The sequence below is a fragment of the Papilio xuthus genome, unplaced genomic scaffold (genome assembly GCF_000836235.2).
Source record: "Papilio xuthus unplaced genomic scaffold, Pxut_1.1 DF825946.1, whole genome shotgun sequence".
Lineage (NCBI taxonomy): Eukaryota > Metazoa > Arthropoda > Insecta > Lepidoptera > Papilionidae > Papilio > Papilio xuthus.
Window position 1 is genome coordinate 14,585,131 of NW_013532703.1, and position 26,478 is coordinate 14,611,608.

Here is a 26,478-nt window from a genome sequence, read left to right on the forward strand (position 1 = left end):
AAAAGGAAAAGGCTTGGAAAATAGCAAGTCACGCAAGTCAAACGCGATGTCATTATGAAACGTCTCCTTTGTAACGAGCTATAAACTTTACGAAAATAGACCAGCATTTACGGTGTGCAGAAAATGACTTTAGTAGTTATAAGTAGTAAATTACAGCACTTGATACTAGAAAGAAATATTAAATAAAATAAGTAATTACCATCAAAGAAATCAAAAGAGTGTAGAGAGGTTTTAGATTTCAGAGCTTTACCTTTAAAATGACCTTGAATAGTGTTCAGAAAATTATTACTTATCGAACCAAAATACTTTACCTACCTATCAGATATTGAGTTTAAATCATTTCTTATTAGTTTCTTAAACTTGTGAAAAATATATCCTAAATAAATTTTTATTGTTTGATATTTGTGTTGACCGTACATGTAAGCAGAAGTAAAGCAGTGCCAGGCAAAAGGCGCGCCACCCTGCGACCGCGCGACGGCCAGACGACACTCGCACGACGTCGCGAATAAGGTCAACCCATACCATACCCTTTGTCACAAGCTATAAGCGACAGCGATTATAATAAAAAATAATTGAAAGAAGAAACAAGCTTTTGTTATACAAAAATACAAATTACTCATCAAAACGATTAAAACGAGCCCAAACTAGATGAGGTTATGTCGTTTTATTGCGAAGTTCCTATGGTTATCTTCCAATTCCATCACCAGAACAGCACCCTGTGATCATAACATTGTATTGTCACGTGATTTACAGATGAATGAAAAATTTAAGCTTAATCACAATATCTTCGATCCAATTTAATTCGCAAGATTGGATTATAGACATCTGGACAAGTGAAACTAAATAACAGCTTGCAATAATGATAGTCGTAAATATAAAGAGAATTGTCGTTGTGAAAGTGGAAACGTTTTTATTAACGGTCCTTTCAACCACTACCCAGAGCAACCATATAACTAAACCACAAAGTGAAGCCTAAAGAAGTATCAAACGCAAAGCGTTCATAGTTGTGTATTGCCTTAATTAGCTGCAACTTTTGCAAGTTAATGAGTGTCTGGTAAAAGTATTTTGACGTCTGCTTACAACTTCAACAGTATTTGAGTATAGTGTTTTAAGAGTAACAATCTGATGAATGATATTTACATTTCGTCGAAAGACAGACGTCTTTTCTTCGATTTGTAAATACGTATTTTCTTTTGTCTTGGGCCAAGCATCAAGTAAAAATATGAAACCCGATTACATAAGATGCAAACTAAAAAAATGTTGATATCATGTCATGTTATACTTTCAGTTTATCGATTAACTAAAATATTAACCCAACTTGTTCAGGTTTCGGAAGATTTCAATTACTCACGTACTTTACAAATTCAAAGATATGAAATCAACCAACTCGCATTGGACCAGTGTGGTCGATTATGGCTTAATCACCCTTAGGGTACATGCTGAGCGCCTCAGTGGGGACGTATATTGAGCTTATGATGATGTACTTTACAATTACTAAATATTTTTTTTAATATGTTTAATGTATTTGACGCCAAATTAAATATGCAATACTTATTAAAAATTCTAATTTTTTTTACTATTCTTATGAAGCGTAAACATTTTACCGGATCTAAATCATAATGAAAACTAATGATAATTAAAAATCAATTAAAAAATGAACTACTTTCAATTCTATTTGAATATTTTATAATCTATATATTACACAAACATTCTTTATAAAATTTACTAGTACGTTGTTTCAACTACCAATATTAAGTTCAAATCTATTTACTACAATTATTAAAAAAAAGGAATTAAATAAAAATAAATACTCCAGATATTTTTATAATACATTTATTGATAATGACAGCGATGTTTGACTGAAATCCGCTACTTGGCAAAAATATTTCCACTAAAAGTGAACTATTTTTGTAATTAAATTTTAAAATCTCTTTACTCATGCTTATGTTTACAATAATGAAGATCCAACCAATCTATTGCTACAGAGTAGCTGCCTATACCTAGGTTCGCTATCACGTAAAAATACATAAATTTTTGTGGTTCAAACTTGTATTCGCACAGTTAAAAAAACTAGCAAATTAATATAACAATTTCATTATAATTAAACGAAATTCAGTTAAAATTAAATATACGCACATTTAAGCTCATTTAAGTTGATTTTTACTGCAATAAATATAAAGTTACAATAATACAACTATAGGATCATAAAATTATATAATAAAACAAATAATTTCATTTAACTACAAAACTAAACATTTTTAAAACAAAAGCACAGCACATGTTCAGCTTAATTTCTAAAAATAAAAATTAGGAGCTACAAGAGGCTGAATTAAGGTCACTATTTGCCTAAACCTAGGAGACCTAGTGCTTATTCCGCCACGAACCAGCCATCCGCCTAACAAACTCTCAACACTGCATTACCAAGATTATGAGATCAAGGAAAAAAATTTTCCTTAAAAAAATTCTAGTTAAAAAAATAACATGAAAATTATGAAAAGAATTAACATTTAACAGGTTTTGAGATAATTTTAGAAAATGAAAAAATATAGTAAAAAAAGTACTTTTTTCACAAAATTAAAAGTTTTTTTTCAGTAAATTTCTTTTGGTAACGATGTTGCGAGTTTGTTTCGGCGTCGTGTCCTCACTATAGCTACTGGACAAAAGCACATCGAGAGTTTCAAAGACACATTCTACTTTTATTTTTGATAATTTTCAATACTTCATTTATATTCCTTTACTTTGGACTACACTTTGAGCTTTACTTTTCGAGTCCTAGAGGCCGGTTTATTAACAACAATACGTATAGTTTCAAAATGCAATAAACGAATGCAATCCAAATATCGTCTATAAAAATCTAACTTACGATCGAAAATTATTTCTATAGAATGTCTGTTCGTTACAAATGCAAGATATTACAATTAAAAAAAAAGATTATGGAATGTTTAAGTACCAAATTTGAAGCACGCGATGTCGTGTAATGTGAAGCTTGCGATATATCAACGAACGAGTTAAATCGAGTGCGTACAATCTGATATATTCCGTGATAACTTCAAATTTTACGAGAAATGTCTTACAATTAAATATGTTAATATACAATATAGTGTACAATGTAGGCAAGTGGCGGGCTAAGATGAACGCACGAGTGAAACCCTTACAAATACTAGATAAAGAGGCGTATTTATCTATTCAAGTGTACTCATTTAATGTACTTAGGTACGATTACTTGACTAAGAGGATGGAATATACATTAGGTGAGCTAGGCTACAGCCGCGACGGGCGACGCGCTAGCCGTAAGCTAGATGTCTACCGCAGTATACACTTTCACCGTCTTATTGTTTGAATGTGGATGGAGACAAGTCGAGGACAATATGCTGTATGTATACACCGTGCCGGAACACGAACTACAAACATTTTTTTTGGTATATATTTCATTTTACATCTCAAAACTTCTACACAACCTAATTCGATATAAATTCGGAGCGCAAGTAACAAGCGATAATTATTTATGAATTTTATTTATTTACGATAGAAAATGTATTTTAAAATAAATATTGAGCAGGCAGTAAAATTAGGCAGTAATATTTGAAATGGTCCGTATATTAACCGCGTGCGCTTGTCACTTGCGCCGGGCTGCGGGTCCGGTGCGTGTCCGGTGAGTGTCCGGATCGTGTCCGGTACGTGTCCGGTGCGGGGGGTCATATGACAGTCGGATGCGTACATGTACTAAGTACCAAAGTCTTTTATCAGGACGAAGATGTGAATTTGGACGACTCTTTATTGTTATTATGAAAGGAGCGTTTTAGGGACGGGCTTTTTAAAAAATATACTACAAATATTAAGTCGATTATTATCTTTTAGTCCCGTGGCAAGAAACTATCACATCGGACAGGCAGAGTTACATTAAACGTCTAACCTGAGCAAATTAATTTTGGACAAAATAAGTACATTGTGATTCGTAAAAGAAAATGACCAAGATTGGATCGGAGAGGAATTTAAGTTAGTCAAATCTAATGTACAAGCAAACACCATACTTGTAAACAAAACCGTTTTTTTATCATATCGACAGATTAGTGTAGTCAGTGTTTCCATTTTTGTCGTATTTAAAAATAAAACAGTTGCATTACATTAGTGAAATACAAGCGAATAACTATTGATAAAAATAATTTATCATAAAGCCTAACCACAAACTATACAATAAAAAAAAACCACTACAATATCGTAAATCTTCATCAGCGATCACAAACCTATCATTGGCTATAAAAATTATTAATACACACACAAAGATTCACATATTTACATCGAAATCAAAATAATATAAAAATTAAATCACATGTTTTATTTATTTAAAAAAAATGTCAATCCTATATACACAATTATTTCTCTAACGATCAATGAATAAAATTATTATGAAATTACATTAAAATAACAACTAATGCAACACTAAATATAATACTACTAGTGCACAATAATATGATACTTGTCAACTATGACGTCAGAGCACTCCCGAACAAATAGGTATTTAGTTGAATATCAAGTACCATGTTATGGTGCACGGGTAGTATGTAGTAGTGTGTCGAGATATGCGCTGAAACGTCCCACCGTCGTATGCTTATTGAGCTCTCAACAAACACGAGGGGAATCGTTTCCTTCAACAAAACTAATTCGTTTAATGGACATAATTGAAATAAATTACAAATTAAGGCATACAGTTATTGCTTTGCCCACTCAATAGTTACATTTAAGTTAATATAATCGCCATAAGATTTTATATACTAATTGTTTATCTATAAATAAAATCTTATGGAGATATATAACGGGGGTAATATAAAGCACCATAACGCGTAAAATGTGCAAACAAAAGTGGGGGGGTGTTTGGAGGGATATGAAGTGTTATGTCAGTATGGACGTCCCTGACTGTTGGCTGTTGGTTGTTGACTGCTGGCTGATACTTGCTGGTGTTTATTTACTCCGCGTTTTAGTCCCGAGCATGTTTATGCTCTCGCCGCGACTCCGCGACCGGTGCAAGTTGTGAACACCATCAACTGAAAACATTAATTATTTTATATTGAAAATAACGCCATCTAATTCTAAGAAAACATGTCACTGAACCCATGCGGGTTTTTTTTATATTTTAATATATCATTGTAAAGAAAGTTACAAACTCTTACTTATTTAAATATATAGAATTAAATTATTGTAAAACTTTATAGATAGACAAACGCGGGCATAAATCAAAGTTAATTATAACAACTCACTAGCGCCACCCTCTCAATGTAAAAAATGACACAAGATCCTTGCCGTACTTCAGTGATCTTGTCATGTTTTTTTTTTTGTTTTGTAAGATTTATTAAGTGCCTAATATAATAAAATAAAAAGTTAACAATTATTTGTAGGTATACCTTTGTTATTGGCGCGGCGCAGCTCAGCATCACGGAAGGCGCGCGCGCTGCGGCCGCGCCGGTCCTGCACCAGCTTGTCGGGCCGCACGAAGATGCCGTGCCGCGCCCGGCATGTGAAGTACCGCGTGCCGCCCACAGACCCGTCGTTCTTACCTAACGCACAGGAACACAAACATTAAAAAAAACATGTAAGGACAGTGATTGGTGTTAAACGCGGCTATGCCAAATTCTAGGAATAAAATAACTCCACAAAATAAATTTATCCACCGAAATTAGATTATCCTAAAGATGTATTTACCAATAGGCGCGTCAAGCTCAACGCCGACCCAGAGTCCGTGGGCGAAGTGCGTGGGCCCGACGTAGGCGACGACGCCCGTGCCCGCGCTCAGTCGCAGCTGCACGCTCTCGCCTAGCGACAGCCACTCCGGCGCCGCGTACGTCTTGCCGCTCTCCATACACTCTTCTGTAACATGGCATATTTCGTGTAAAAGTGCTGAAGAAAACTGTACAATGTATCGAATTTACAATGAAAATCGAGTATCTTGCTTGATAAATAATTGATTATTGCTGTTACTTAAGACACAAGTCGCGTCCTCTGCAATCCTCACTAGCGATAATTATTATTTGTACGATGGAATAGTAACAATGTGGTACCATCGCCGATGCGCTCAGTGGAGGAGGCGGGCGTGTCGTCCAGCGTGCGCACGCTGGTCACGGGCTCGACGGCGGAGCGCGGCCGCGCTGCGGGGTACGAGGCGCGCATAGCCGCACGTGCACTGCCGCCCGCGCGCCGCCGCACCACCTACACATAATCACATTTTCATTTTGACAACTTTATAATATAAGAAGATAAGCAGACTGACATGAGATCTTCACATGATTTTTTGTAAATTGTAGTTATTAGTGTGTGTATTACTTTTCCTGCGGGTAGCTGCGTGGAGACTGGCGCGTCCGGGCCGGCGGAGTCACTGTCGCCGACTGAGGACGCCTCCGCGCTGCCCTCTCCGCTGCCTTCCCCGCGGCTTGACGGCTCTGAGCTCGTCGACTCCGCCTCTCCCTCGCCCTCGTGTTCGCCTGAAATACATTTACTCATAATAATAGAACTTTGCATCCAGACTCCTTCATTAAATCTCTTTAGAACTTTACAGTACTTACCGAAGGAAGTGCGCGTATCGTCGAGTGTAGAGTCACCATTTACTTGTGTATTTTCAATAGTTTTAGATGTGGGACTAGTTGATATGGGATGAGTTTCCACCGGGATGGCACCTAAAGGATCGACCAGCTGTTCGCTGTGCGCCTCCTGTGCGACCTCACAATCTCTTAGGAAGGGATTGATGCGATTCCGCGAGCCAGGCGTCAGCACCGGCGTCAGAGCGGGCGTCTTCGCTTTCTCGAACGTCGAATCATTCAGTTCGTTCTTTGATTCGACTATATCGTTCTTGAGTTCGGTAATATCGTTCCTGAGCTCAGAGATCTCGTTCTTTAGGCCGAGCACAGAGGATTTGGTGCGAGTGAACTGCGAGTAATCCATCGTCTTGTCGAAGTCTGGTGTGTCGTCGACCGACATGCTGCGGATCGACAGGGTGTCATCGTTCGTTAGATTTGTTGATGATACCGCTTGAGAACCTGTAACACGTAAATTCAAATTAATTAACTTATAGTCCATGTTTAATTATAAACAAAGAAAAGTGAGAGTGTATTTGTAACGCACCATATCCGCTGGAAGATATAGAGGGAGAGTTCTTGTTGGGCGCGCGCTCGCAGGCCAGCTCGTGTAGCGAGTCAAGCGTCTTCGAGGTGGGCAGGAAGCCGCGCGACGAGCCGCGTCCGCGCGTACGCTGCACCATAACATAACTTCATAGAAACCTTACTAGACATTATAATATGCTATTGAGTTTATGACATTGTGTCTTTTAAACCTAATCTTGTTGGTACCTTTCGAAAAAATGTTACGATTTTTTTAAGATTTCGCGGAGACTAGTAAAGTCATGTGATAAACTTACGTGTGAGCGTGGTGTGGACAGTTCGTCATTGGGCGCGGACTCTGGCTCTGAGTGTGAGTCGTCATCATTGCGACGTCCGGGCTCCTCGTGCAGCGTCGTCATGCGCAGCGCCAGCTTGCCGCTCGCCGGGGACGCTGCAAACACACGCACAACATATCTCACAAAGATTTACTAACAAAACTTTTTTCAAACAACGTTTCTACGTTTTCAAATATTGAACTAGTTAAAAATATTACTAACTCTAACACTTTCAATGCCACGGACTTTGGCGAGTTCATTTTGATACGAAAAAAATCGTAGTGGCATGGAACGTGTTAAATATGCAAAAAGTAATAGCCTCTATAAAAATGTATTCTTAACTAACATACAAAAAGAGTTTTGAGTTACAAAAAAGTTCTTTAAAATACACTAGGAATGATTATTACACTGCATAAAGGACCAAGAAATAAAAAAAAATGATTATACCAAGAAATTACAAATCGAATAATTGGAACGATGTTACAAGCTGTGCTATTTTGCGACACTTATACATCGAATGCGGTGCTTTGATGTTTTTGATGATGAAATTTCGTTTTCAATGCAATGAGTACTTCGTAATAGTAATTTTGAAATACAAAATGTATCGCCAATTCATGCTTAAAACCGAAATCCGAACGAATTTTAACATAATGAAAATATAATTGTTAAGTAAAATTTGTAAAAAACTTTGCGGCAAATTCGATCTGATCTCGGCCACGTATGTATTTAATGTCATGCCAATATCGCACCAATAACTTACTCCTAATGATTCATAGCAAATAAAAATAACACTCTTTATAAAATAAACAAATCTAGAATTAAAACTGAAATTCACTTTAAATTAGATCGAACATCCTTTTAACTTGACGGATATAATTCATAGTGAAGGAAGAATGAAGATATAAATATATTTAAGATAATAAATAACCAAATAAAATTGTCGAAATAAGCCATTCTAGCGATTCTACGACTTAAATGTGGACGTACACTTGTTCGGCGTTTGCAGTCGCAGTGAGTTCAGGTTCAAATTCAAGTTAAGGAAGGTTGGCCGGGCTGCAAGACAAATTTTAATTCACCTTATCAATGTTAGTCACTATAAAACAATATTCCAACAGATACAACATCATCATAAATTCCTTTAAAAACAAATAAATTGATTATTTGTACTTTACACTGTTAAATCAATATTACGGTAATACAAACATAATTAAAATTACATCGATGATATTGGTAATTTTTTGAATTACTACAAATCTTGTTACAATACATTAACTGTTTTACACAATCTAGTGCATGCTTAGTTTACATCGCTAACCATTAGTTTCTGAGACCAATATTTATATATAAAACATATCGCCATCCCTGTCATTATCTTTGAGAAAACAGAGATAACAATATGATTTAAACGGGGGATTTTGGTCTCTGAAACGAACGATAACACCCTTTAGTTACACAATAACAATCATACGATTGTCTACCACATGCACTTTATTTTTGTACACACAGCATCCTATTTACCGTATCACATCTCTATGACTACTATTAGTCTACACAAACACTGCCTTTCAAGTTTTTTAACTTTTAACATTACAATTGTACATCATTTCTATATCAACATACTATTACATAAGCGAAGTCATTAGTTTTTAAAGCACGTTTCACTCGTAATCCACGGCGAAATTATTTAAAGGAATAGGGAAAGGTAAACACGGGTCATGCTCTTTACATGCAAATGAAACAAACACGCAAACAAAAATCATTATACAACACAACGGAAGCTCGAACGGCTTGCTGATCCAGTTTGCATCTAATAGCTTCAGAATTAAAGTCTAAATTCCAGTGCCCAATTTTGTATACAATCGACTAACTCGTGTACGTAGCTATTAGAAGAAACAAAATTTAGAATAGCCAATAATGTCTTTGATTTAATTTCATACGAACAGCCAATTCATAACAGAACAAAATATGTCAATAGTGGAAGGATATTCACAACACAACTATTCGTTTCCATTTGATTTGCAGTTAAACATTAGTCTAATAATTTCGCCATACATTTGCCATTCCGAGTCAATACGATGTATTGTTCCTTTTACCTGATAAGAACGAGCCTGCAGGAAGCGAGGGTACATACAGAAAAAATACAACGTTAGTTCAAGCCGGCTTAATTAACGGCTCAGTGGTTTAAATCACAACACGAAATATCTATTTGAATAGATCTGAATTTGTATAAATAATTTGGTTAAAAACATCAAAAAATCTAAACTATTCAAATTAAATATTTCCAATGTATAAAGCCAATTTTGAAAAATATTTTTGTTATTAATTTTGATACAATACCTAACATAAAAAGAAAAAAAAATGAGAAGATAGTAGGAGTTGAGATAATAGGGTAATAGAGCCATAGCATTGCCACAAAGCCGGTGGGGGAAAGATGTTAAAATGTGAAATTATGGAGTCAGGTGTAACTTGTGGGAAGGTGAAGGTGTGTTTAACCCTGATTCGATATTATGTGTATTTTTTAAACAATGAATAACTACTTCTACTAATCTTTATCGTGCAATCTTATATAGACTCTATGTACTACTCAATCTATATTTAGATTTGTAGGTTTGTATTAATTCATGTGAATGGTTTCTAATGTTACAATATGCATGAGTGCGTTTACTTTGGTAAATGTTATAAGGCATAAATAAATATGAAATGCTGAATAAAAAAGATGATAGTTGGTATCAAAAGTAGGAGAACATGTTATTCTGTAAACAAATTGCTATTGTAGATCTCACTTATTTAGTTTTTACGTAAGCGATAATAAGAGGAAAATATATTTGCTATTGTAACGAACTAAAATTAACAAATATTATTGAGATATAAACCATATTCTAAAATAGTGTATTTATATGAAAAGTCGAGGAACTAACGAACTATACGCTATCAAAATAAAACCTAAACATTCAACAATATTACAATTATTGAACAGAAATTTATGAATCAATTTACAATTCAAGAAAACTTTAAATATTCATCACAAGTTTTTTCATCCTGTTTACCATTGTAACTTTTCGTCCTTACATTATTTACAATAATTGACGTAATTAAGGTTAACTGATATAAAACTCTTTGAATTCACATCGGATATAAATGTTTTCACATATCTTGGCGGCACTTAAGTTCACGCGAATCGCTGCGCGGAACGTAATGTTGGTTGTAGCAGAAGGGAGGGCAATGCGCGCACCTATGACCTTGTGCCGCCAAGATATTTGAAATAACTTATACTATTAACATATTATTAATTGAGAATAGTATACAAATGTAAACTCACCGAGTCCGAAGGATTTGGGCGGTGTGCAGGGGTCGGCGTCGTGCGCGGGCGTGTGCGCAGGCGCCGCGTACGAGTGCCGGTGTCGGCGCGGCGGCTCAACCGCCAGGTCGGCGACGCTGCCGGAGCGCGCGCTGCCCAGCCCGGAGAGCGACTCCAGAGATGAATCCAAGCGCATTATCTGTACGTACACAGAGATATTATAATGCTGTACAGAAAAAAAAACGATCAACATTTTTTTCTATTCCATAATTTTGTACTCATGCCATACATGAAAGTATGTCTATAGCTTCATATTATTCAAATTGAATTAGGTTTTTTCTCTCTTTACATTGTTGAATTGTAACCCTTCCACCAAAGTGCTAAATGCATCATCCATTTCGATAAACTGACAGAGTGTCTTGTGCTACCAAGAAATGACACCATTACCCTTCATTTTTAAGATTTTAATATTAAAGATGGGATATAACAAGCCTATAATAAGCATCAAATACCTAACATTAACATAACAATTTAATATTATCTGACATAAAAACTAAATAACGATTATAGCGTACAATATATCTATTTATTTAATATACCAATAATTTAACTAAATTATATTTACTTCTAAACTACAAATGGACACGAACGACGACGAAGAACTTAGTAATGAGCGAGAATCTTAATGCCTATTTACATAATTTGATAATACATAACATTGATAGATCTACTTCATGCAATAATGCCACGACACAAGTACGACAAGCCGCGGTGATAGTCTTAGACAGGCAACACTAACACCAACAAGCTGACAGCAACACATTGTGTTCTTTCGGAAACGAGCACCCAGTATTGTTTTGCTGGATAGCGAATTGTTTAGCCCAATTACGTCATAACAAAAGTTTACTATTTATGAATACAAATATTTAATTAAATAAGAATTAATTAGAGCAACAAAGAGTATTGTAATAAGTCTGTTATTATCAAATAATAGTACAAGAAAAATGCACAATATATTCTTTCTCGTAATTAGAGCTGAACGTGTCGCTATTGGTGCGTTATGTACACGTGGCGTGATGACGTAATGGCGATGACGTAATGGCGGTGACGTAATGGCGAGCATGCGCACTCACGTTGCCGGCGCCGCGCGCGCTGCCCTCCAGCGCCTGCGACAGCTGCGCCGCAATGTGGCAAGCGCAAACACACAATGTATCACAAACTTATGTGCCCGAATATATAATATATCTTAACTTATATCTTATATTTTAATCTAATAAATTAATGTAACATTGCTATTAACGAAAATTAAACAACATTTTTTGTCGAATTATATAACAATATAAAAATATTATTAGAAAACAATCTGTTGAAATCATTACAATGTTTAAGGAAAACATTTGTTGAATAAAATATGAACTAGAGAGTAAACAAATTCAAAAAGGACGAACGTGGAAACTATAAAATGTTTGTGCTAAAGACAAAATGAAGTGATTGTTATCAAGTTTACAAAAAGGTTTTGTGTTCACATAAACAGCTGTGTGATCGTAAAGTAAAGCCACAATATTCAAAGCAGTTAGTTGCTTATTTGTAATTATAATCTGACACAATTATATTAATAAATGCAAATCTGTTAAAAGCACTTATAGAAAAGGCGGATATTAGCAGAAACTGCAATGAATAAGCGGCAAATGGCAACATTGATCGATGAAGGTACATAAAATGTGGACTTACGTCGCCTCCGCAGATATGAATAGTAAGGCGACGCGCGTCCGTGTGTCCGGTCTCCTCGTCCTCGGGACTAGCGTCTCGCAGTAGCCAAGGGAACGTACGGCGAACTAACTGAAAGAGCCGAAACACGGTCCAATGGGCCTTTGACATCTGCTGAGGGTCTTTGGTGCACTTCATCAACCAATACAGCCATTCTTTATTTTAATTTATCTATACCTTTATTTTAAAATAAAAGCTGCGATTCAACAAAAAAATATTTTTTATCTATGAAACCGACTTAAAGGGATATCGTATGTATAAAGTAGTACAAAAATATTTTTTTAAAATCGGTAATTGATTAAAACATCGATATGCCCTTAAGCTGGTAAAATTGAAAAGAAAACTCAATTTAACTTCAAATATGTCTTCCATTGTCTGTCTTACTTTACTATAATTTTTTCCGGTGGTAAAACATAACTTAGGAAGACAATTTAAAGTATCAAACAAAAAAAAACACAACGATTTTGATGTAACATGATTTGCCTTTACAACATCTCACGGGAAATATGAAAGGCGTAATAATGAAACATGTAAATGTAGTGGCGTGGGGCGGGGCATGTGGGCGTGTGGGCGGGGCGTGTGGGCAAGTGGGTGGGGTGTGTGGACATGTGGGCGGTACCTGTGAGAAGTTGGGCACGGATGCTGTCTTGCGCATGGTGAGGCTGTGACCGCGAGCCTGCTCCAGCTCGCGCACCGCCACGCTCTGCCGCAGTCGGTCCAGCGTCAGGATGCTCTCCACCGCGCTCACGCCGCGAGTGTACTTCTCTGTAAAATGCAACAAAAACATTATTGCATATGTAACCTATGTCACCCGTAATATAGGGTAGGCTCCGAGCCACTCAGTGGGGGACGTATAGTGAGCTGATGATATCTATTTGAATGATATTTATTAGAAGCTTAAATTAGGAAGACGAAATTTTTTTGAACTTACTCATCTCAAAAAGTGTTGACTGGATTTAGTTTTTTTTGCATTTGAAAGCATTTTTTTTACTTAGATTTTATGGGCCAATACTACACTCTTAAGTAGCTGACTACGAATAAGCCATAATTTATCATTATATGATTTTATACAATAGTATGAAGAATTATATAAATGTATATAACTATATCGTACCTATGTAGGTCTCGCCGTCGGCGGCGCTGGCCTCCTCGCCTGTGGCTGCGATCTGCGCGAGGCTCTCGCGCTCCTCCAGCTCCTCCGACGCCTTCGGGATGTTGGACACCACCTCGTATGTCACACCCGTCTGCGTCAGCTGGTCCGTCCTGACACATATATGTCACCATCACATGACAATCATTCATTTCGATGTCTGATAACCGCATTCAATGTTTTAATTCATATAAGATATTTAGTAATCAAAATCTACTCTAAGGTTCTCGGTTATTAATAAATTAACAACTCTGAGTGAGGCAACGAGTCTTAAGTACAGATTTTATGCTCGACTTAAAATAGTAAAAGTATTCGCTAAATTGAAGGAAACAGTATTCAAAATTTGAAGAGAAGCAAAAAATTTCATTTGTGCCTTATTTACCTGACAATTTTCTTCCGTATCCTGTCAGTGAGGCTTTGCCGCTTGTATATGTTGAGCGCGAGCCGCTTGCGCAGCACCAGGTCCATGGGCGCGGGGTGCGACAGACGCACTGTCGTCTTTAGAATCAGGTACACACGTTCGTTGGCTGCAACATCACAAGCTTTATTAAATAAAAATATAAAAGGAAAACGGCAATTTTAATCTCAGAAACCATAATCGTTGGTGCTGCAACTAGTCAAAGTGTAAATTGGGATCATACTAAATATGTATTAAGCAATGTTGTCATCAGTACGTATTCCAAAATCTAGTTCTACGATTAAACGTACGATAAAAAGTACGTATTGCCTAAACTTGATGTTTTAAATATTTTCAGTGACTAGATTATAAACTTAACGTACTGTAAATATTGTATTGATTGTACTCACGTTCAGTTATCCTGTTGAGATACTGCGAGTCGTGTATAGAGGAGTCCCATGAGGCGACTGCAGCAACGTCCTTGTCATGATGGTGCAGCAAATGCAGCTCGTAGAAGCGGTGGCCGTGTTCCTTCGGCAGGATAGAGTTCAGTCCCGCCACCGTCACCTCCTCGCCCGACGGGTGCGTGCTTAGATCGTCCGCTGCAATACCATACATATTGTCATCCCTCACTTTATACTTGAAAAAACTGAGATAGCAATATGTTTTTGTTTTATTAAGACATAAATTACCGTTCAAGTCTAAGAACAGGACAGGTATGTGTTGCTCCATGCCAGGCGGTGGGTTCCACGCGGCTGGCGCGCCCGGTATCGGGCTGCCGGGACTAGGCACCAACACCTACAACACAAAGATATCTCATAAATTTACTAAATAAATATCAGTTAGGGATATGCCTTAAATATATTAAAAAACAATACTGACTGCGTTCCTTTCTTCCGTGAGCGAAACCCATTGCTCCACGAGGGACTGTTCCCTCTCCATATCACGTTCGCTCTTCATCGACGGAGACATGTTCACCAATTTCTAAATACAAAACAAAAATTAAAACATACTTGTAATATTATTTTTTTAAATAAATAAACTAAGTTTAATTAAACATCATTATTGTAAAGTGGTGGGATAGGCTACGTTCAGCCTTTTATTGTGTAATCAAAGTGACAGACCTGTAGCTGTGCGTGCAAGTGTTGCCGGCGCCGCGCTAGCGCCTCGCTCCACCGCTCCCGCAACACCGCCAAGTCCTCCTCCTGGTACGAGTCTAGTGGCTTTTGTAGACGAGATCTGTTAATATTTTAAAAAATCGATATCAACTTGTTTCACATCCCTAATCGCATAGGGTTGGCACAACTGACAAACGTGACATTAGTGACGTGTATGAGAGATACCTGACAGTGACAGAGCCGAGCTCGACGCTGACAATGTGCTGGCAGATGATAGGCAGCGTGCCCGAGTTTTGGGCGGGACGCACGCGTACCGCCACGCGACGCTGCTGGCCCTGCCGCAGCTGGTACACGCCCCCAGTCACCATATCGCTGCGCTGCGTCACCTACGATAGACGAACTCTAAATTAGTATATTTATATTTGCATTGTTTCTGAAAATCGCCCATTCTCTCTCATTTTTCTTTTTCTTTTTACAATATGAAAAAACAGTGGTAGTTCGTAACAGTTACACATAAAATGAAGCCAACAGGTTGTGTGGTGTGTACCTCGACAGGCGCGTACTCTCCGTTGTCGTTGAGCTCGTGTATCTCGACCCAGAGCTGTATTTTACGCGTGAGCTCCGCCCAGCGGTCGGCCAGGGAGCGCGCCTTGGCCAGCTGCCGCTGCTCTACCTCCCAGCTGCCACGCGCGCGGCTGAACCCTGCCGACCGGTGGCCCCACACCTCGATTGATAGGGCGCCCTCTGCACACAAAACACAAAATGCATTTTAAACTAAGTCATCACTTAGAACCGACAAGCACCAACTAGTCTTATAAACTATTCAAATTGTATTTATTTTATAGGGACTTACCGGCGCAATGTTCCACAAACTCTTCAGTGAGAGGCAGCTTAAAGTCTCGCTTGTGGTCGAAGCGGACAGTGAGATGGCTGGCGTGGGCGGGGCCGGTGCGTGGGGCGGGGCCAGTGCGCGGCGAAGGGGGCGGGGCGTCAGGCACGAGGGGTGGCACCACGACGGGGTCGCCCCCTCCCCACAGCGAGTACTGGCAGAACACGAAGTGCGACAGCGACGGCGGTAGTCCTGTCGCTTGCTTTACGCTCACACGGATCGTCACCTACAGGAAAAAAATAACAATCGATAATTTCTTAAATAGAATTTTTGAAGCAAGCCGATAGTATTAATATTCTAGGGCTGTCACTGCTGATATCGAGTTATAAATGGTAATGACAATTGTGACAGACCTGCTGTGATGCCTGGTCGACAAGTTCTTCGTCGTCTCGCATGTCGCCGGAGCTATCGGACGCCGCCTCGCAGATCCTGTCTTGAGGGAACTGACCCGCCACTCTGCTTATTTCCACCTTTATAATAAACACAAACACAAATAACATTATTATGTTATGTCAGATGTTTTTGTTCTACAATTTTAGTATATTCGCATTATACCTGCAGCCTGCCCGCCACCTCGCCCTGCTGGCTGATAATGGGCGTGTGGTAGTCGAGGGTCACGTCGTGGAACAGCGCCTCCAGGAACACGTTCGCCACACCGATCAGGTTGTGGTTCTCTTGCGACTCGTAGAATGGATCCAGAGCTTTGTCACATGATTCCTGATGATTTAAAATAAACATTTTATAAATTGATTTTATATTTGTAAATGAAAAAATAATAAACATTTTAATGAGTCAAAGATAAATGTAAAATTTAATATTCAAATATAATTTTGTAAATATTTTTTTATTTTAAAAAATCACATAAAACATATAAAAATGTGACATCAAGAAATTTCACTTAGACTTACCAAGCACAAAAATATACTTACTATTTTTAAAAGTTACAAAAAATATATAAGAATGAAGAAACAGGAGGTGTTCATCAAAACATTGAAATGTGATGAAAGCATTCCTATAAATCATGCAATAAAAAAAGTATAATTGCAAACATTTTTTTTTAATTGATGTGAGATTGAGTGAGATAAAAGATTCGTAAGAAATAACTGAAAAACGACTAATAAAAATTATTAAAACTCCATACTATCTACGTGGCTCTATACTAAGTGGGTGGTACAGTAACACCGAAAAGTTGATAAAAATTTAAAAATGATTTATTTGTACAATTAACGCACCGTTGGCGATTCTGCATCTAATTGTACTGCTTCCTGAAAGTTTTATAATATTGTTGTATTTACATATATTATTTGATAGTTGCATTTTTTATATCGAAGAATATTTTGTAAATGTTAACTACATTTTCCCTTCCAGTTAATTTTAAAACATTTGGGTTATAACTTGAGACTATTGTGACACACAAGTCAAAAAAACAATTTACTCTTTAACTGTTTCCTTAAACTAATATTATCTGGCAGAAACATTATTGAGTAATGAGTTATAGGTTAGTATTAGTGGCAAATAGCTTATATGTCTTTATTAGAGAGTAATTGCTTATATATCTTTATTATATATTAGAAAGCAATGGCTTATATGACTTTCGAGTAATGGGTTATAAGTCTATAAGAGAGCCGTGAGTTAAAGGAGGTTCTCGGTGTCGGTATGTTTACCTCTTCGGGTTGCTGCTCGCCTCGCTGCTGTCGCCTGCGCCAGTCGTCGTACATGTCGCGCATGTCCACGAGCTTGTTGTCGAGCTTCTCCATGGACCACACCTGACCGCCGCGCGTGCCGCGACGCACCATTATCGCCGGCTCCGATACGAATGCACCTCGCTATAACATATTTATACATACATTGAGTATAAAACGTACATTTTTATTATGAATTAAATATAAAAAAGCGGTAGAGCTGTAAATTATTAACATCATCGGAGATAATTAATAAGATAAGGAGATAAGATTTCCGTATAAAAAGAGGTTTGACAGAGAGAGGTGTGTGCGTGGGGTGGGGTACCTTGCGGTTGGGCGAGAGGTTCTGGGGCGGTATCTGCAGCGTGACGCCGAAGCGCGTGTTGCGTCGCATCTCCTCAGCGAGGAAGTTGGCCTCCTGCACGAGCGCGTTGGCGCGCAGGATGTCCGCCTTCAGGCGGCCCAGCGAGCGCCGGAAGGTGTCGTCGCGCTCCGCCGCCCACCGCTCCACGCGCGCCGCCGTCGTCGGCGTGCACGCGCTCATCTTACCTACACACACCATCACGTACATTACATCTTTACTGTCGCTTATAACTTGGTCCCTATCACAGTCGATTAAAGTTAGGCAACCTATCTATAGTTTCCTATCTCAATAGACACCGGTCACTTCGCTATTTCGGCGAGTTAAGGTAGCCTCTTGCTAATTTGCCACCTTATAATATAAAATAGGTTTCCATTATTAAAACACTTGTATAATCAATTACTAACCAAGTTTCAATGGGTCGTATGAGTAGGGCGGGTAGGGCGTAGTGGGCGATAAGATGTTTCTCAGCTGTTGGAACTGACGCTCGTATTCCTGTCTCTGTTTCTCCAGTGCCACTGAAACAATAAGCAACACTAAATGTAGATACCTTTAATACGGCATTAACATAAAGTGCATTCATTCACTCAATCAATCATTCGTTCACTCTGCCATTCATTCATTCCTGGGTGTATACCTTGTTTGTCCTCCTCGTGCTGTCGCTCGAGGCGCGAGATGGCTGTCTGTATGGGGTCGTTGCTGAGCTCGTTCAACATGATCTCGTCGCGCGCAAAGTTGTAGTCAATCGGCTGCGCGGGAGTCTGCGGCTCCGATGCTGCCGCCGCTAGAAATACGAATATATACATAAACTTTAATAGTTAACATTTTAGACCGAGAGAAAAATGTATTTAATTTAAACTTTAAAAAGTCCTGTAAAAGTTTATTCTTGAGTTGTTTAAAAATTTCCTCGTTCACTAACTTGTGTCTTTGGGACAGTTGACTCTGAAGAAGTGATGGTTGCCCCACAGTATGCGGTCCCCGTGTCCGAGGCGGGCGGGCGCGCTGACTGGTGCTCCGTTGAGGAAGCAGCGCGCGCCGGCCCGCGGCACCACCAGCAGCGCGCCGCCCTCCAGCACCAGCTCGCAGTGCTGCGGCTGGATGCCCAGACCCGACAGCTGGATGTCTGCCGACCTGTCCGCACCCACAAGCGTACGATCCTGATAAAAAAATACAAAAACATTAGCGGAGAAGTTTTATCTTGTTACGACTTTTATCACTTACTATTAGTTTTCGTGGTCTTAATGTAAATTTAAAAAAAAATGATTTAATTTGTTAACGAAGAACAATAGTAAAACAAAAACAAAGGATATAATTAACAATGGTTCATAGCGGCCAGATGCTGAGTATACAATTAGCCGTGTTGACCCAAAGTACAGATATTTCATTCTCTAAATGTATTGTGATATTTACTGTGATGTTAACTTACTTTTAAGTAATATACGAGTAGTTCGTTGAGCGAGGGATCCGCGTTTAGGTTGACGAGGTAGTACTTGTTCTTCTCCACCTTGATTCCGCTCGCCTGCACGCTGATGCCCATCTTCTCCAGCGCATGCTGCCGCTCGCTTTGGATCCGACCTGACATAATTGTTACTATAAGAAAATGTCACTCGGGCGTTCCATACTAAACCCAGAATGTTTTAGTCTTGGAATACGTCGCGGTAAAAATCAGGTCAAAGTTAACAGAAACTAACCTGTTTCTACAAGTTTCTCCTCCCACGTGCGCGACATTTCCTTCATCAGGTGCTCGCTTTGAGCCAACTGCTCATGCACATCCTCGCCCACGGGTGAACCCTGCAAAGTTTTAATTCAAACTTCACAAACGTCTTCAGTTCCACTATAGAGTAAGTGATTGAGTGAATGACTCATACCGTGGCGTGCTTGAGCATCTCCTTGAGCGCCTCGACCTCCTGTCGCAGTTCGCGGATGATGCGTGCGTTGGGGTCCTCGTTGACCACGGCGTGGTTAACGATGCGCTTGGCGCGGTCCGCGTACCGCAGCGTCGACAGCGTCTCCTCGTAGTTGTCCGCCGCGGGGGACACCGTCGCCACCTACGGGATACACAGACACATTGGTATCGTATAAACAATAATAGTAATACCGACATCAAAACAAGAACTAAAAAATCATTAAATAAACATTTTAAAATTCGCACAGGGTTTTTGAAAAACATACCATGACAGTCTTGCTGTTGCCACCCAGGTTGTCCTTCAACAGCCATGTGAGCACGGAGTCCCTGTAGGGCACGAACTTATCGCGGTTGGTCTTGCCCGAGGACTGGTCCGCCAGCTTTGATATCACCAGGCCGAGAGTTGTTAGTGATCTGCATACGGAAAAGGTCAAAATATTAAGAAAATAAAAGGATCACCGAGTACAAATAAAATACATACAATTTTATATAATTCAATGTTGTTATGGATTATTGAAGGTAGAAAGGAATCCTTAGTAAAGCTTTCCACTTCAAGGCAAGCACTTTATAGGAAAACTTTCGTCACTTTAACGTTTCCCTGATTTAATGACCGGAGTTTAAATTGCGCAGAGATTAAAGTCTACCTTCCTGTAGCAATTAACATAACAACGAATCTAAAACTTTACCTTGCTCTGATGTTATCAGTTTTGTATTTACTTAAGTAACTACATGTACAGAATTCTAAATATATCAAAACCGTTGCCGGACATTTTAAAAAGCTTACTGTTGGAACAAGCGTCGTAGTATTTCACATATCAAATCTTTTTTATTTTTGTTGGGGCGGCACTATGCCGCCCTGCTGCTCCCCCTGGTATGTTGTAGCCAGAGACTTTTGGGTTCTTTATTAATAATCATAAAATTCTTACGCTAGTTACTTATAACATAATACTTGATTCCTTACTACTAATTTAAAAACAATGCCATGTAAAATAAAAGTAATGAAATTGCTGTTTATTTACAGTTAAAAGTTGCTTAAAATTTCAAGATAAATAACACACACACATACCAAATTGTACATAGCACTGTGACATACTTATTTATATTAGATCCTTCTTTAAGTCTGTCGCCGACCGCGCCGGTCTTGACCGCACGCTCTGAACCTGCCAGGTCCACAAGAGAGAGACGAGCCACTTTCTCTCCCGATACTCCGGTCGCTGCGTCCGTCAGTGTTTGCGTTAGAACCACACTGAACACGGCGTGAGACCGCGATGACTCGCTATTCATATTGGTAGCTGCTACGGTACGTGACTTGTTGCCCTCCGTCATCAAGTTGTCGATGTCCTAATGGATTTTACACAATATGTTAATTAAATCTTAAAGTAGCTGAAAATTTTACCTAGACTAATCCAGCGTTAAGTGGCTAAAACGGCTGCTTAATTAAATGGTCACAATATGAAGGTGTCAACTGATTTAATATTGAACACAATACCCACTGCTATCATACTTTAAGAAATAATATCTTGTGAACTTTTTGTATTACAACAATAAGACCAACTTTGCGTGTAACTTTTCCTTCTGTAAACTAGTTTCTTTGCAAATTGAAACTTATTTTCGTTTCCTTATTGATATTAAACGATTTATGGGAGCTCTCTATCGCGTTGCAAGTTTAACAAGTTTCTAGATTATCCAACATGTCGAAACGATCTCAAACTACTCCGTTAGAGTAGAAACTGGGATATAGTTACAAGCGCAAGATACAATTAGAAACGATGCGTTCACTTAAAATCGATAATCTAAAATGTTTGGTTTATCAGTACACTAAATTAAAATTAAAGTAAAATTTGTTCGATTTAATTAGCTAGCAGTACATATTGTTAACTACGAGATAATTAAGAGACAGATCTATACATAATATACATTATGTTTCACGTTAACCACAAAGCATATCGATTGTTCGACATCACGTTCATTAGAGTAGAGTATATAAGAGTATATGATGAAGTTATATACACAGCTCTGTATCGAGATGTCTATTATAGAAGTTGATAAAAATCTCGATATAATTTAGTGTCGTACACGTGTAGATAAAACAGGCCTGTCTAGAAAGTAGAGCAAAATAAATAAAGGCAAACGAATCCAAGTAAATAATTAGAAATAACAGAACGTTATGTTACGTCACGAGCAGATGATGGATTCGAGGTAAATGGCAGATAAGTAATTCGTTTCGCAAATGGAAATTTCATATTAGTCCCTTCACTTGTCTTTGTAGAAGTAATAAGGTAAGACTGATTATTTATCTGCCTCTTTTCATAATAAATTGCTTTCTTTTTTTTGGTATAAGTATAATATGAAAATTAAATAGGCAATAGCTTAACGGTACCTGACATGTGGAGATAACGTCCGTTTTTATAAGTCGCATTCGAACTCTTGCTGTAATATCGAAGTAATACAACCGCTTGAGTACAAAATTCTTTATTAAAAGAACATTGAAATACTTTGACAGTAACATAAAACAAAAAGGAATTTATACAGTCGTTTGTAAAAGTTTATTACTTTCAGGGACCGCAACAAAGTAAAACAAAACCGCAGTGGCAGTGGGTCGGCGAACAAATTCGGTGACAGGGCAACTCCGACGACTACGGCACCAACGAAATTAAATTACACTAGCTGTGACCCGCGATTCCATCCGCGCGGAACTAATAAAAGCTTATTAAGTAGACTATGTGATCTTCTTCAACATTTCATAAAAATCCGTTTAGCTGTTCCAGAGATACCTTCAAGCAAACAAACATCAATCCAAACATTCGCATTTATAATATTAGTGAGATTGCTTCCAATGCGAACGCTCCAACAGTCTTTACTCCTATTTCGTTATTACAGGACTACTAATATTTAAACATAGTTTTAATGTGAACAGCACTGTATTGTGCTATAATACGTCCCGGTTTTGCCCTAGTGTGAGTTTAGGTTTACTAATGCATCGTTGTTGCATGTTAATATACTCTCAAACTTCACTAAACTAACGGAATCGCTGTTTGCAAAGCTTTAATCAGGAATGCTGATTGCTTTCAAGGCTTGATTCTGAAGACATTTAACAATATATACTAGAGAATCAACTTGATTAAATCCGTTACAATTATCATATAGAAGTTCACACATTAGTCCATTCTATGAATACCGACTTTGCGCTACCAAGTTTCTAAAGTTGACAAAATGTTTTATGAAACGGTCTAGAAAAATGCTTCACACATACTTCGTAAAACAATAAAATAAAGTCGGGACCCAAACCGCAAATAAATTAACATAATTTCTCATTCAGTATTGATAGCTCGCGGCTCGCGGCTCGCAGCGTACATCAGACCGTATGATTGACTGCGCCTACTTATTTATACAGAACATTTACATTCATGCAACAATACTTACATTCATCTTTTATCAATTTAATTTTTTTTGTACTTTATTTCCAAATGAATTCCTTAATATTACCCGAAGTGGTAATAAGTAAAACAATTTTGAAGTTCACATTAAACTTACGTATATAAATACAATTGTAGTTTTATAGTATTTTAAATTTAAACTATGCTTCGTTTTTACTCTGAATGTGAACACTTTCAATTTAGATAACCTTACTTGGATATTTATTTATACTAACTCTAACAATGGTTCTAGTTTAATATTTATAAGAGGGGACCGTGGCTCACGTTAAGACAATTGCAGACCCAGATTATTCATTCATCGCTGTGGAATAATTAAGGGATCTGTCTAGCGTAACGTGCCAAATATAAATCTGATGGAATTTTAATAATAAAAGTGTCCCTATGTCTGAAACCTAAAACATTTATTAATGTCGTCTGTCGTAGGTGATATTGAGCGTCGGTGGCTCAGGGGTCAAGCACTTGACTTGCAATCTGCAGGTCCTGTGTTCGAATCCCGCCATGTATCAATGTATTTTTCGATTTTAGATTTACATATGTACATTTATCCGACCTTCGGGCTTGGGCACAAACAAGTCCGTTAACTCAGCTTAAGGGACAGTAGAGCTAAATTCTTTACCGTCCACTTAAGTAATTCTTCTCTGGCGCGTCCACGTCGCGGGGGTGGACATCACGTCTTCCAGTAGGCCGGGAGGTGTTGATGACTAAGTTCAGCTGAAGGACCCAGTGCTGTGGGGTATAACACGGCTCCCTGCCTGGGGTTACAGGTGAGACCTCAACGGTGGTAATGGCGAAGATGTTTCCAAAAACAGCAGTCGGCAGCAGAACCAGCGGAAGAGGCAAGCCTTGTCATAAAGGCGTAGTTTTTATGACCTGGGGTTGAAAGCAGCAATACCAGTACTTGCATAAGGACAAGGCTACAATAGCTTAAAGGGCTTATGTAAGATAGTTGTGGGCGCAGTCGACATCTTCGGCACGACGGCCACGGCACTGCGATGACGGAAGGCAACGGGATACCACCGTCATTATTTTCCCTAGTAGTCGGCACAATGGACAGTACAAGGAAAGATATGGCCTCGAGTCTCCGGCGTCCCTTAAATGGGACAGGGGTGCTTAGAATCTCCGGAGGGAAACCTAACAAGTTGAGCAAGATAAGGATAGGAACATGGAACGTAAGAGGAATGAGGCAGCACGGAAAACTTCCTAATGTAATCAAGGAGATGGATCGATTAAAATTAGACATCTTGGGTCTAAGCGACACAAAATGGCCTGGTCAAGATAAATACTATACCCAGAAGGGAAAAATTCTATATTACTCAGGCAGTGACCAAAATTTCGAACAGTATGGTGTTGGTGTTCTAATGAACAAAGAAATTTCAAAATATGTGACTAATTTTCTCCCGCTATCAAACCGTACAATGCTTATCCAGCTGAACGCATATCCGGTTAATATTAATATAATAGCAGTTTATGCTCCTACTGCAGATAAACCTCTGAACGAGATTGAAGAGTTTTATGGCCAAATAGATACTCTAATGCATCAAACAAGAAAACACGATATGACCCTTTTAATTGGCGATCTAAATGCAAAAGTAGGGTCAACGCTAGTACCAGGGGTAACAGGCTTGTATGGTCTGGGATCGAGAAATGATCGAGGGGATACTTTAGTGGAGTTCTGTCAGGATAAAGATCTGACGATCACAAATACCCTTTTCAAGTTGCATCCACGGCGCTTATACACTTGGACGTCGCCGAGACACAATTCTAGCCATGTAGTACGGAACCAAATAGACTACATCATAGTAAACCGACGGTTTCGGAACTCTATTATAAACGCTGTTACCTACCCAGGTGCAGATATTAATTCAGATCACAACCCTGTCGTTGTCACAATGCAGTGCAAGTTTAAGCTAATGCAAAAATGTCATAGGAGGAGATCTGTAATTGATACTAGAAAATTAAAGGAGCAAAACACTAGAGCAGCAGTTTCAAATTCCATCAATCAATGGGCAGAACAACAACTAGATAACAAAACACCGCCTCTAGAATCATGGTCGAGTCTAAAACAAACAATTGGCGATATATGTCACTCCTTATTGGCACCAAACCGTCCTGTCAAGAAGCAACAATGGATGACAGATGAAATTTTAGACTTGATGGAAGAACGCAGAATGCATAAGAACAAATATCCTAGTAAATACGCTGAGTTGGACAAGGTTGTCAAGCAGAAAATAAAATCTGCCAGGAATAAATATTTCAAGGACAAGTGTGACCGCATAGAACATCTTTTGCATAAACACGACAACTTTAATCTTCATAAAGAAGTTAAGGAGTTAGCAGGTCTGAACAAAAAACCTAACTTCAACCTACTTTGTGATGACCATGGCAAGTACCTTGTTGACCGGCAAAGTAAAATGAGTACATGGAGTGACTATATCTTGAAAATGTTTGCAGACACTTCGAGAAGTATTTGTGGATTAACCACAGATGATACTGGACCGCCCATATTAACATCCGAAGTTAAGCGAGCTTTAAAAGTAGCTAAAACAGGAAAAGCACTTGGCCCAGATAAAATACCTGTTGAGGTTCTCAAGCTGTTGGAAGACGACTATTTAGAAGCTATGACACGTCTCTTCAACCAAGTCTATGACTCGGGGCAGCTCCCGGAAGACTGGCTCAGGTCGACATTTGTTACTCTACCCAAAAAAGCAAAAGCTAAAAAGTGTTCGGAGTATCGTACGATCAGCCTCATGAGCCACGTATTAAAGGTGTTCTTAGCTATAATTCATGACAGAATACGACCACAATGTGATGAGCAGCTTGGGGAGAGTCAATTTGGCTTCCGGTCAGGTATGGGTACGCGCGAGGCACTGTTTGCTCTGAATGTACTGGTTCAGAAATGTCAAGATATGCAGAAAGACATCATTCTTTGTTTCATCGATTATGAGAAAGCGTTTGATCGCGTAAAACACGACATCTTGTTGCAGCGCTTGATCGACGTTGGATTAGATGGCAAAGACATAAGGATCATTAAAAACCTGTATTGGAACCAAAAG

The 26,478-nt window shown here is 38.6% G+C and overlaps 1 protein-coding gene across 6 annotated transcripts in view; it reads right to left on the reverse strand.

Annotated features, from left to right (window-relative positions):
- Positions 1–1,843: 1,843 nt before the first annotated feature.
- Khc-73 (Kinesin heavy chain 73) overlaps positions 1,844–26,478 on the reverse strand; it is an 85,856-nt gene continuing 61,221 nt past the window's right edge. The window contains exons 6-39 of one of the 6 annotated variants that reach the window (XM_013320913.1): positions 21,082–21,329; positions 20,255–20,402; positions 19,951–20,130; positions 19,774–19,873; positions 19,509–19,657; positions 19,002–19,239; positions 18,720–18,866; positions 18,490–18,600; positions 18,047–18,270; positions 17,704–17,865; positions 17,272–17,304; positions 16,595–16,756; positions 16,393–16,509; positions 16,004–16,265; positions 15,698–15,894; positions 15,376–15,536; positions 15,157–15,271; positions 14,915–15,016; positions 14,725–14,830; positions 14,443–14,634; positions 14,018–14,162; positions 13,600–13,748; positions 13,105–13,250; positions 12,450–12,557; positions 10,740–10,917; positions 8,408–8,473; positions 7,403–7,536; positions 7,111–7,237; positions 6,555–7,025; positions 6,316–6,473; positions 6,054–6,201; positions 5,698–5,862; positions 5,400–5,552; positions 1,844–5,042 (exon numbers count right to left, since the gene is read on the reverse strand). In XM_013320913.1, the coding sequence (XP_013176367.1) occupies positions 4,960–5,042; positions 5,400–5,552; positions 5,698–5,862; positions 6,054–6,201; positions 6,316–6,473; positions 6,555–7,025; positions 7,111–7,237; positions 7,403–7,536; positions 8,408–8,473; positions 10,740–10,917; positions 12,450–12,557; positions 13,105–13,250; positions 13,600–13,748; positions 14,018–14,162; positions 14,443–14,634; positions 14,725–14,830; positions 14,915–15,016; positions 15,157–15,271; positions 15,376–15,536; positions 15,698–15,894; positions 16,004–16,265; positions 16,393–16,509; positions 16,595–16,756; positions 17,272–17,304; positions 17,704–17,865; positions 18,047–18,270; positions 18,490–18,600; positions 18,720–18,866; positions 19,002–19,239; positions 19,509–19,657; positions 19,774–19,873; positions 19,951–20,130; positions 20,255–20,402; positions 21,082–21,329 (5,385 nt within the window). In that variant the 3' untranslated portion in view covers positions 1,844–4,959. The remainder of the gene's footprint in view (positions 5,043–5,399; positions 5,553–5,697; positions 5,863–6,053; positions 6,202–6,315; positions 6,474–6,554; positions 7,026–7,110; positions 7,238–7,402; positions 7,537–8,407; positions 8,474–10,739; positions 10,918–12,449; positions 12,558–13,104; positions 13,251–13,599; positions 13,749–14,017; positions 14,163–14,442; positions 14,635–14,724; positions 14,831–14,914; positions 15,017–15,156; positions 15,272–15,375; positions 15,537–15,697; positions 15,895–16,003; positions 16,266–16,392; positions 16,510–16,594; positions 16,757–17,271; positions 17,305–17,703; positions 17,866–18,046; positions 18,271–18,489; positions 18,601–18,719; positions 18,867–19,001; positions 19,240–19,508; positions 19,658–19,773; positions 19,874–19,950; positions 20,131–20,254; positions 20,403–21,081; positions 21,330–26,478) is intronic. The other 5 variants (XM_013320914.1, XM_013320916.1, XM_013320915.1 and 2 more) reach the window with 5 other exon arrangements.